The sequence below is a fragment of the Symphalangus syndactylus genome, chromosome 6, assembly GCF_028878055.3.
Source record: "Symphalangus syndactylus isolate Jambi chromosome 6, NHGRI_mSymSyn1-v2.1_pri, whole genome shotgun sequence".
NCBI classification, from domain to species: Eukaryota; Metazoa; Chordata; class Mammalia; order Primates; family Hylobatidae; genus Symphalangus; species Symphalangus syndactylus.
The window spans coordinates 10,445,735-10,458,136 of NC_072428.2; the positions used below are offsets into that span (position 1 = coordinate 10,445,735).

At 54.0% G+C, this 12,402-nt stretch overlaps 1 protein-coding gene across 1 annotated transcript in view; it reads right to left on the reverse strand.

The window, feature by feature from the left end:
• The window catches only part of DGKZ (diacylglycerol kinase zeta), a 47,506-nt gene extending 35,437 nt beyond the window's left edge, over positions 1-12,069 (reverse strand). Inside the window, exon 1 of the mRNA XM_055281720.1 lies at positions 11,506-12,069. Within this exon, the coding sequence (XP_055137695.1) occupies positions 11,506-11,717 (212 nt within the window). The 5' untranslated portion in view covers positions 11,718-12,069. The remainder of the gene's footprint in view (positions 1-11,505) is intronic.
• Positions 12,070-12,402: the final 333 nt, after the last annotated feature.

The window sequence follows — 12,402 nt, forward strand, 5'->3', positions numbered from 1 at the left end:
TTACACAGGGCTGGGCATACAGGATGGTGGTGCAGAGAAATGAGCAATGAGGATGGAGCCTGGAGACATGAGCATGTGTCCTGTTCTGCCTCTTACCAGCTCTGTGTGGCCTGGATCAGGTCATAAACCTCTCGGAGTCCTCTAAATAACTTTTGGGACAAGGTAGGCTATAAACAAATAAACTAATGAATACATGTGCCAGGGAGCTTTTCTGAGCCTCAATTTTCTCATCTGTAAAGTGGAGTAATAGGCCGGGCATGTTGGCTCACACCTGTAATCCCAACACTTTGGGAGGCCGAGGTAGGCAGATCACCTGAGCTCAGGAGTTCGAGACCAGTCTGGCCAACACGGTGAAACCCCATTTCTACTAAAAATACAAAAATTTAAAAATTAGCCTGGCGTGGTGGCAGGCGCCTGTAATCACAGCTACTTGGGAGGCTGAGGCAGGATAATGGCTTGAACCTGGGAGGTGGAGGTTGCAATGAGCCGAGATCGCGCCACTGCACTCTAGCCTGGGCGACAAGAGTGAGACACTGTCTCAAAAAACAAAAAAAAAATTGAGCTCATGGTGTTATCTGAGGAATAAAGAAGAGATAGGAAGGTTGACAAATTAATTCATTCGATAAATACTTATTGAATGCCTTCTGTGCATCAGGCACCGTATCGGAGAACATAGCTCTAAAAACAAGGAAGCAGGGCTCTGTCCTTACAGAGCTTAGATTCTAGTGGGGAAGACATTCAGGAAACAAACAATCTACGTACGATATAATGTCAGCAAACAAGATGTGCCATAAAGATTGGGAGGCTGAGGCGGGTGGGTTACTTGAGGTCAGGAGTTTGAGACTAGCCTGGCCAACATGGTGAAACCCCCTGTCTACTAAAAGTACAAAAATTAGCTGGGCGTGGTGGTGGACACCTGTAATCCCAGCTACTCTGGAGGCTGAGGCAGGAGAATCGTTTGAATTCGGGAGGCGGAGTTTGCAGTGAGCTGAAATCACACCACTGCACTCTAGCCTAGGCAACAGAGTGAGACTCTGTCTCAAAAAAAAAAAAAAAAGATGTGCTATAAAGAAAAATGAAGCCAAAGGAATGGAGATGAGTGATGAGAGTGACTTAGGCAGGGGGAGGGGATCAGGGAGGGCCTCTCTGGGGAGGTGATATTTGAGAACAGACCTGAATGAATGGGGAGCATGAGTTATGTGACTTTCCTGGGAGAATAGCATTCTAGGTGGAAGTAGAGTCAGAGCAAAGGCACGGAACAAGGAATGTACTTGTGTCTGGAGAATTGCAAAAAGGCCAGCGTGGCCAGAGAACAGGGAGCCAGGGGGAATGCGTTAGGAGCTGGAAAGATCTCCAGAGGCCAAACTGTGCTGGAGTTCAAGGCCATTGTGAGGATTTTGTAAATAAATAGTAGGGCATATATTCACTCTTTATTCTTAGGACTGGTTCTAGGAAGGAAGCTGTACCTTCCTCAAGCATTCTTTAATCACCCTGCTCTATAACTAGTTCTTTAGTTGTATATGTGTTTGTTACTGTGAATTTCTCGAGGACAGAAACAGCGTTAGTTCAGTTCAATAAACATTTATGCTACAGAACCCTTCAAGATGCTATCCCGACCTTTAAAAACCTCCATCTGGTGCTGTAATCACCTTTGTGTCCCTCATGACGGGAGCATAATATTTTTCAGTAAATATTTGTTTAATAAATGCATGCTATGCAATTAATAATTAATACTCAGTAATCATAAAACAATGGCTAATAGTTCCTGAACATTTCTGTGCCAAAAATATTACTGAATATGTAACGTAGCTCTTTGAATCCTCTTAATGACTCTAGGAGGTAGATCTTGCTATTTTCCTCCTTTTTTTGCCTTTTTTTTTTTTTTTTTTTCCGAGACTGAGCCTCACTCTGTCACCCACACTGGAGTGTAGTGGCGTGATCTCGGCTTACTACATCCTCTGCCTCCCAGGTTCAAGCGATTCTCGTGCTTCAGCCTCCCGAGTAGCTCGGATTACAGGCGTGCGCTACCATGCCCAGCTAATTTTTGTATTTTTAGTAGAGACGGGGTTTCACCATGTTGACCAGGCTGTTCTTGAATTCCTGACCTCAAGTCAGGAATTCTGACTCTGCCCGCCTTGGCCTCCCAAAGTCCTGGGATTACAGGCGTGAGCCACTGCACCCGGCCTTATTTTCCTCCTTTTACAGATGGGGAAATCAAGGCACAGAGCTGCTAAGCTTAGCTGTCTAAGGTCACCCAGCTGGTAAGTGGTGGAAGTGAGAATCCAGCCCCAGAATCTGTGCTCTTAAATAAAACATCCTATTGCTGCTCTAAGGTAGGGGATATGGCCATGTAATGCCCCCAAGGCTCAGTCCCGACTTTTCCGCAGTTTCCCCTCCAACCCATTATCTCTGAATGCCTCAAGGTGGATCCTATATGCTGTGGCCTCATCGGAGACTCTGTCCACCAGGCCAAGGTCTATTCTGGAAAGAGGCTGTGCAGGGCCCTGCCTTCCTCTTGCAGGCATTTTGCAAGTAGCTCGAGCAGTTAAACAGAGGAAATGGGGCTGGGCTTGTTTTCCATCTGAGGCGTCTGGCAGCCCTGGAGCAGCAGAGAGCAGGAAATGGGGCTCCTGGAGGGGAAGCAGGCAGGCTGGAGGCTTCAAGAAGCAGGGCAGTCCTGACTGTGAGACTAGGGCCACCTTGAGCTTGCACTCCTTGGCGCTGTCAATGTCATCTCTGCTTTCCAGGTGGGGTGGGGAGGACAAGGCTGGAAGGGACAGGTGCACGGGACTATGGAGGATGCCCTTGGCAGTTCCTAGGACAACATGTGCCAGCCCTGGGAAGCTGGGGACCCCTCAGAATCCACTCAGGTACACACAGGAAGAAGAATCTGGGTAAGAAAATTATTCTGGGCTTTGTTGAAGCCCCAGAGGGTGGTGTTCTACTTTCTGTGGCCTGGATGAGCAAGTGGGAGCTGGGGAAAAGAAATGTACCAGGGCACCGAACACTCAACCCGCGACCTGGACATCCTCTGCTGTGAAAACCCGCCCAGCCAGCCTCCTTGGCCTGACCTTCGCGGCTCCTTATGCTCTCTGGCTGTTCTTGCTTTTCCGCCTCTTTGTCCAGGCTTTCCCTGCAGAGATTTTCTCTCAGCTCATGCCATGCTGGTGCCTGCCTCATAGTAGGTGCTAAATGAACCTTCCCTCCTCCCCCTTTTTGCATTCCCCTCACATGTGGCCCTGACCCCTGCCATTCCCTTTGCCTATGTTGCACTCCTAGCTTGTCTTCCCTGGGTATTTGGCCAATCACATTCTCCATCCTTCAGACCCAGCCCAAGCAGCAAAAGTGGGAAGGTAGAAAGAGCCCCAGACAGGGAGTCCATTGGTTCACACTCCAGCCCTTGCTGTGTGACCGTGGGCCAGTCATTACCCTCTCTGGGTTGGACCAGATGATTTCTAAGATCTGCTCTAGATCTGACAGTTCCATTTGAATCTTCTTTCCTGATTTCCAAGTTTTTGCTCATTCATTCCTTCATTCATTTGTATGACAAATATTTCATAAATATCTACCAAGTGTCAAACACTTCTGAACTGGCATTCCACCCCACCTGCTGATCCCTTACCTATGATGCTCACTTGTTCCCAATGATAATTCCTGTATCATTTGACTTTTTGCGCACTTAGTCTTGCTTCCTTACAAAATTCTTGAACCTTATGTTGCTCCTAGCTCAGTGCTGGGTACGTGAGTCTGTGCTCAGTGACTTCCTATGGAGGTTGCTGTGGGTTGAATACAGGTGTTCAGAAGGCTGGGCAGAGGGAGGGAGGGAGACTGGCTTCTTGTTGTGTAAGTGTCCATGGTGAGACATGGAGGGTTTGGAGACAGAGCCTTGCTCTGTTGCCCTGGCTGGAGTGCAGTGGCATGATCTCAGCTCACTGCAACCTCCGCCTCTCAGGTTCCAGCGATTCTCCTGCCTCAGCCTCCTAAGTAGCTGGGATTACAAGTATGTCCCACCACACCTGGCTAATTTTTGTATTTTTAGTAGAGACAGGGTTTCGCCGTGTTGCCCAGGCTGGTCTCGTACTCCTGGCCTCAAGTGATCGGCCTGCCCTGGCCTTCCAACATTCTGGGTTACAGGCGTGAGCCACCATGCCTGTCCTACAGGGATTTTGAAGTTTAAGTGCATGCCTCCCCAGTAGCTATGCCTGTGATCGGGCACCTGCTGAAGCCTTTGGGAGCAACCCAGAGCCTGGGATCACCTGCTGATCACTGGCCCCTGCTGAAGTGCTGGGCCTCTGCCCCCACAGAGGAGACAGATGTGTCTGAGCTGGGTTGCAGGTGCTGCCGGCTAGTGACAGATGGACATTTGATTAGGTTCCTTCTGGGTAGCTTCATGAAAGTCATCAGCAGGAAGAAACCTGGAGGAGGGGCTGGAGACCCTTTCCCACTGAGGCAAGAGCGCTGCAGGCACAGCACTGGCGGCCCAGCAGCCAAAGGTGGTCCTTCAAACCACCATCTCTCTTGAAAGCTGTCCTTTGGCACCTCTCAATTTCCTGGATTGGAGGTCAGAGAGGAGCCTGCACAGCTCTCCCCTTACTCTGGGTCAGCTGCATCTGCTCAAAAGAGTTTCCATCTGTCCCCGCCCTGGGCTACACCAAGCCCCTATGACACGATCAGTGTGTCTCCTGCCTTCCAAGCCTCCCACTCCCATCTGTAGGGTCATAAACCCTGACTGCATAGCTACCTTTCAGCCCCTTACTGCCTATCCTATCACCGCACCCAGGGATATGTACGCTTTGTACAGAGCCAAAAGCAAGATCCTTAAGGATGAAAGTCTAGGCCCTTGCAAGCCTGACAGAGTAAAAAGGGCTTTGGAGAGAAACAGATCTCAGTCTGGATCCTGGCTCCACCAGTTACTGGCTCTGTGATCTCAACACATTGCATAACTTCTGCCAACCTTAGCTCCTCATTTGTAAGCTGCGGCCCAGCGGCCCCCAAAGCACTGCCTACTCTGCAATCTCTGATTAGCCTTCTTTTCTAGGCATCTGTAGGCTGAGAGCCCTTGTCAGTCACACTGGAGCCCTGCAGAAGCCTAGAGTCCAGTCCCAGTTCCTTCCCCACTCTCTTTGTATGTCATTGAAGAGAGGTTTTCCCCAGTTGGTACTAACCCTTGTCCCTGGCACCCTGGACCTTGGAGGGGCCTTTCTGAAAACTCTGAAAGGCACCAACTGAGGCAAAAATGAGACTCCACTCCAGGCTTCCCCATGCTTGGCCCACAGGCCACCATCTCAGCAGACCACCAAATAAGTTCTTCAAATGCCATTGATCAAACTGGCCTTCCCAGGTTCCCTCCAAAATGCCCAAGTGGCTGTGCCCCTTGGTGCGGGGAATGGGGGACATGGGCTGCTGGGGGCACGTCCCAAGCTCCTCGTGCCAAAATGAGGTCAGATGAGACCCTCTCCTGGGATCCCGATCCCTGCACGTTGGCATTTGGGACACCGTGGCACTGCCCTCTCTGGCCTTCGACTCACTGATCCGCAAGAACTGCAGGTCCCGGAGGGGAGGGAAGGAGTTCCGGGCTGGGCCTGGGCCCTGCCCTTTTCAAAGGAAAGAAAATTGATGGACCCCACGCTTCCTCTGGCCGTGGTCCCCTCCCCCTGCTCAGCTCAGCTCTCTGCCCCTGGTTTTGCATTGTTAATTCAGGACAGACTGTGATCTCTGGCAGCTCCTTGCTTTATCCTGTTGCTATTTAAATTACAAATCGGCCCCATCTCCCTGTCACTCTTGGGTTATTTTTAGCTTCTGGTAAATAGCTGCAGGGAGAGTTGGATCAGGTGCCCCTCCCTCGAGGAGTCGTGGACCCGCGGCAGCGTGCCCACGGCAGGGGGCATCCTCCTCTGCCAGTTGGTGCCCAGTCCCTGCCCCCAGCCCCTCTGCGGGGGTGGAGAAGGGGGAGGACCGTACGCCGGGACATGCGCGCATGCTCAGCACTTGCTTCTAGTCTCCGTTCAACTTTACCACCCCCGGGTCCCACCACCATCTGTGGCTCGGGGCCAGCCTCCGTCTTGGCACCTTACAGGGCCTCTGGAACCCACAAAGAGGTCCAGCGACACAGGACAAAAGCTCTAACTTGTTTTACCCGTGCTCTGGGTCAGGGAGTCGACATCTGGTATCTTCTTGAATCTTCCCAGCCACATTCTTGATAAGGTATCATTGCTACCATTTTCCGTGTGAGGAAACAGGGTCAGAAGTGAAAGCCTCTTACCCAACTAGGAAGGGGCAGGGCCGGAATTGGAGCCCAGGTCTCTCTGACCGGAAGCCTATATGCACGGGCATTGCATGACCTCTCGGTGGGATGTATGTGCCATGGAGCTCCCCGCCGCCATGCTCAGGTTCATTCCGATGCCTCAGTTCTGGTTTCCCATGAGCTTGTCCTGTCCCATCTACTGGATCGGGGCCACAACCAGCCTGTTGCTTGTTTTTGTAGGGCCCAGGAGCTAAGAGTGCTTTTTTTTTTTTTTTTTTTGAGATGGAGTCTCGCTCTGTTGCCCAGGCTGGAGTGCAATGGCGCGATCTCGGCTCACTGCAAGCTCCGCCTCCCGGGTTCAAGCGATTCTCCTGCCTCAGCCTCCCGAGTATCTTGGATAACAAGCACCCACCATCATGCCCGGCTAATTTTTGTATTTTTAGTAGAGGCGGGATTTAACCATGTTGGCCAGGCTGGTCTCGAACTCCTGAGCTAGGTGATCCACCTGCCTCAGCCTCCCAAAGTGCTGAGATTACAGGCGTGAGCCACCACTCCCGGCAAGAATGCTTTTTACGTTTTTAAATTAGTGGGAAAAAGCAAAAGAATGGTATTGCGTTGCTGAAATTCTATGAAATGTTAAGTTCAGTGTCTATGAATAAAGTTTAGCAGAACCCTGGCCGCTTATTCACTTACAGGTCTTCTATGACTGCTTTTGCACCACAATGGCAGAGTCAAGTGCCCGCAAAGCCTAAAGTATTTACTGTCTCACCCTGTATGGGGGTCATACTTTTGTTAAGGGAAGGGACTGTTTCCCATATTTCCCTCTCAGGCAATGCTTGGCCCACACCCAGGACACCAGGTATAGGCACTGGTTCTTCTTAGAGGCCCTTCTGGGGCTAAAACAGAACTCAGCACAGGGAAGCCCTCCGCCAGCCACATCCCAGTGAGTCATCTCACATTGGACACCCCCTCCCTCCATTTTTTTGTTTGTTTGTTTGTTTCCTGCCCTGCCCCTTTCTCTTTTTCCTTCGGCTTCTTCACAGGCAAAACCAGTGGTTTCCAAACCTGCTCCACTGTCGAAATTATCTGGGAGAGGTTTTTAGCGTGGTGGCGTCCAGGCCCAACCCTATACACCTGTAGCAAGACCTCTAAGGAGAGGGCTTTAGAATCCATTTTAAGGCTGGGCGCGATGGCTCATGCCTGTAATCCCAGCACTTTGGGAGGCTGAGGCGGACGGATCACCTGAGGTCGGGAGTTTGAGAACAGCCTGGCCAACATGGCGAAACCCCGTCTCTACTAAAAATATAAAAATTAGCCCGGCGTGCTGGTGGGTGCCTGTAGTCCCAGCTATTTGGCAGGCTGAGGCAGGAGAATTGCTTGAACCCAGGAGGCAGCGGTTGCAGTGAACCAAGAACACACCATTGCACTTCAGCGTGGGTAACAGAGCGAGACTCTGTCTCAAAAAAAAAAAAAGAACCCATTTAAAAAGAGACCCCCAGGTGATCCAGTTTGGAAACCACTGAGCTTAACTCTGGAATAGCAAATCCTGCATCCTTTTAGACCAGGCCCTGCATCCCTTGCCCCACTCTGGCTTTACCTAGCTGGAGCCTGCTCTCCCATGGTCTCTTGAGCCCAACCCTGATCATTTAGGATGAGAGTTACTTTTCCTTCCCTCCAGATGGAGATGCAAGATCTCAGGTGCCACTGCCTTGCCCCCTACTTTTTTTAGAGACAGGATCTCACTCTATCTCCCAGCCTCGAGTGCAGTGGCGCAATCGTGGCTCACTGCAGCCTCAAATTCTTGTGCTTAAGCAATCCTCCCACCTCAACATTCTGAGTAGCTGGGACTACAGACGCATGCAACCACGCCCAGCTAATTTTAACAAAATCTGTAGAGGCCAGGAGCAGTGGGTCACGCTTGTGACCCCAGCACTTTGGGAGGCCAAGATGGGCGATCGCTTGAGCCCAGGAGTTCGAGACCAGCCTGGCAACATGGCGAAACCCCATCCCTACAAAAAATATCAAAAATTATCCAGGCATGGTAGTGTGTGCTGAGGAGGCTGAGGTGGGAGGATCACCTGAGTCAAGGCTGCAGTGAGCCATGATCATGATAGTGCACTCCAGCCTGGGTGACACAGTGAGACCCTATCTCAAAAAAAAAAAAAATTTTTTTTTTTTTTTTTCCTATAGAGACAGGGTCTCACTGTGTCACTCAGGCTGGTCCCAAATCCCTGGGCTCAAGCGATCCTCCTGCCTTGGCCTCCAGAAATGCTGGGATTATAGGCATGAGTCACCATGCCTGGACCTGCCCTGCCCTTTTATGACTTATTGGAAACTAGGACCCATTTAAACCAAACAAGGGCCTACCCCATTGAAGTTCTTCCCTTGCCTTCTTTGCTGCCTTCTTGCCCTTCCCCCCTACCCTGCCTTTCCAGGTGTCTGAATTTCTGCTGGCACACACCCGCCATCTCTCCATCCACCTAAAGAAGCTGCCAGGGTTGCTTCCAGCCCATGCTGGCACTGGGAGGCGAAGGAAACCTATTTCTGAGAAACCCCCACACCCCTCTAAGCTTCTAGTGTCCTGCCAAAGCCCCCGTCCTCACTTACGTCAGAAGCAGCCAGGCCTTCAGCCCGCTTCCGCTTCCACTCCTCGCCCTCAGATTTTTTGGCCCCCACATTTCTGTCTAAAAGCCTTTTCGCTCTGGGAAGGGCTTTCAACTGCTTTTCTTAGCAACTCCGCACAGCAGGGTAGGAGGTTTAGCTGCCAGCCAGAGCTGCACGGAACTGTGGCACGTGGAGGATGTGAAAAGGACCACCATGGGCCTGAGTTCCTGCCAGCCCCTGGTCCCCTGGTCCCCCGGTCCCCTGGCCAGGTGGCCACAGGCCACCCAGGACAGCAGCCACAAGAGAGGGCTTAGCACAGTTTGTCCCCTGGGGTCCCCTGGGCCTGGAAGAGCTGCTGGCTCTTGTCTGTCTGTCCTTTACCACGGGCTCTCCTTGTCTTGATGCCTTGTCCGGCTCTGAGACTGAGACTGGGTTCCTAGACTAACCCCAGGGAGTGAGGAGATGCCCTATCCTTCTCATCTGTCCAAGGGTGACAGTGGAGTCCACCCTGGTGTTGTTTTCTGCCGCCCTCACACAGGTAACCTGGAGGCAGGGGTTGGGGGGACCTCAGTGGGATTACCTGGCATCCTTGGTGATTACAGGCCCCAAGTTATTTGGGCTGTGGAGGGGCCTCCATTCTGCGGCCACCCCAGGGAATCCCAGCCCTTGCTGCTGTGTGTGTGTGTGTGTGTGTATATATGTGTGTGCACCAGCGTGCAGGTGTGCAACATTTTCTATCTCAGCCCTTTAATTATTCAATTATTCTTTGCTCCCTGCCCTCTAAGTGTCTACTCTGGCCTCCATTTGTGATTTTTTTTTTTTTTTTTTTTTGATGGAGTCACCCTCTGTTGCAGGCTAGAGTGGAGTGCAGTGGCGCGATCTCGGCTCACTGCAACCTCTGTCTCCCAGGTTCAAGTGATTCTCCTGCCTCAGGCTCCTGAGTAGCTGGGATTACAGGTGCCTGCCAGCACGCCTGGTTAATTTTTGTATATTTAGTAGAGATGGGGCTTCACCATGTTGGCCAGGCTGGTCTTGAACTCATGACTCATGTGATCCTCCTGTCTCGGCCTCCCAAAGCGCTGAGATTACAGGTGTGAGCCACCGCGCCCAGTCTCTATTTGTGATTTGTCTCTGACCCACAGCTAAGGCAAACCTCGGGGTCATCCCCTTATGTTAAAAGTAAAGAACTGACGCCCAGAGAGAGATATTGTCCAGCTCAAGGACACACAAGTCTCTGGCAGAATTGAGAGTAGAAACCAGGTTTTCTGACTCCCAGGCTGACATTTATCCCAGGAGTCTCCATTCTTTGCTGCATCCCCTGTGAGTCCCTCTGCACTTCCTCCTGCCCCAGGGGGACATTCATACCTACAGCCAGAGGCATGGGATGGATGATGCACTCCCCTGGGCGTGGTGTTCTGGAAGAACTTGGTAATGGAGCCCGGTGTACCCACAATTTCTAGTACACCCTAGAAGGTGGAGGTAGGGCCCATGGGAACCTGGCCTGCTTCCCATTTGCTCTGAGCATCTCACGTCTTGGAAAATCCCCTCCCCTTCTGTCCCTTCCTTCCACAAGTGATGGAGCCCTGATGGCCCCAGAGCCATTGAGAATACTGAGGCCTTTCAAGCTCCCAGGGCTGGGCGAGTTTTATGAAACGTCTTCCCAGAAGCCACTGGGAGAACCAGGGCAGCCTCAGACATATCCCAAACGCCCCATTGGTTGTAAGCGGACAGGGAACTTGTCCTCTCCAACCAGGCCGATGGCTCTAAGGACCGCAGCTGCCCTAGTGGTCCTGCTAGACTCTCCAGGGGAGGTCACTCTGGGCCAAGGGCTTGAGAGGGGCAACAAGTCCAAGTTGAGGCTGTGGTTTGGGAGAGGAAGAGGAAGGTAAGGTGTGTACTGGGCTGTCCCAGCTCGACCCTCTGTGTAACTTTCCCACCCTTGTTCTGAGGGGCAGTCCCCCCTCATTAACGTCCTAGCCCAGGTCATCAAAATGACCTCTGGGGCCCACTCCAGCTGGCTCCTCCAGGACCCTCCGGGCAGAGGTGGCAAGCCAAGAGACTGTGACACCGACGGGAGACAGTTGAATTAAGAAGATGTTGGGTGGGGGTGGGGAGGTTCCCTCTGCCCCTGGAGGTTGCCAGCCAGGGCCTGCTGGGGCACGGGGGTTCAGGAGGGAATTCCGTTCCCCGTCTCTGGGCAGCAGGGTCTCCGCCGTGGTGGCAGGGAGCCTCTCGGTCACTTCCACAAGCCTGTGCCTAGCACAGACTCAGCCCACGGGAAAGCTCAGGGTAGACCTGTTGAATGAAGACGGGGTTCCTCTTTCCCCCAGAAGGGCCAGGGGGCATCTCCTGGCTCTCCCCAGCAGATAGAGGTTTGTAAGAACAATGTCATGGCTCTTTCCTCTCCTCAGCGCCTGGTACACAGTTCCCTCAGCCACTGCATATTGGATGAATAGGGCTTTCACGGTTCAGGCAGAGAAGGAGTCTCAGAAGCTGCCTCCTTCCCGCCGTACACGAAAGACAGAGATCCCTCGGCAGTCATTTCTAAACTCCCAGCGCCAGGCAGGCGGCGGGCGCACAATAAACGCTTGTGCAATGACGCCTGCAGGAGGGGTGGTCCCAAGCGCCGCGCTCCCCTCTGCCCGCGTCCTCCTTACCTGTAAGACACCTGCTTTCGTAGGTGCAGCTGGCGGAACCGCTCCTCCACCGGGGGCCCAGCGGCCGTGCCCCGGGAACCCTCGGGCCAGGGCTGCGCGACCTGGGCCTCCTCCCCGCGCCGGCATCGCCGCCGCACCACCTCCTCCTCGGCTGCCCGGCTGCCGCCAGCCCAGTCCCAGCGCTGCCCTCCGCCGCCCTGCCCCTCGGCCATCGTGCGGCCGCCTTCCGCCCGCGGCTCCCGCGGCCTTTCGGGCACCCCGCTCAAGTTCGAGTCTGCAGTCCGCCCGGGCCGGGGGCGCGAGGCGGGGAGGGAGGGGAGCGCCGGGCTCCGCAGGTCCCTAGCGACGCCGACGCTTAGACGACAGGAGCAGCGAGATGCTGGGCGCTGCGCCTGGGAGAGGCCGGCCGGGGTCCTCCTGCGCCCCCGGGGGGCGGGGGTTCCCGGCTGGAGTCGGGGTGCTGCGCTCTGCGCGCCGCGGCGCCCCCCGGACGGCTGGAGCGGAGCCGGAGCCCGGGCGGAGAGCGAGCTCCTGCAGCCGCCGCTGCTGCCGCGCACCCGAGTGTCACCTTAGAGGCACTCGCCAGCCGGTGGGGTCCGGAGGGGAGGGCGCCGCTCCGCCCAGCCCGCCCGCTCAGGGCACGGAGGGAGCGAGCACGGCCCAGCCCACCACGGGCACGAACCCAGCTCAGGGCGCAAGGCCTGGGGTGTGGGGCGCCTCCTGCGACCACCTCTGCGCCCCCGCCCGGGTCCCAGTCCAGGCAGCTCGGCAGCTGCCAATCATCACCCCGCCGCCTGTCACTCAGCTGCTGCGATGTGTCCCCTCCACCCCCACGGCTGCCTGGTCCCTCGCTTTCGGGCTTCGGCATTCGCCGCTGCAGCTGGCAGGTTTGGAGTG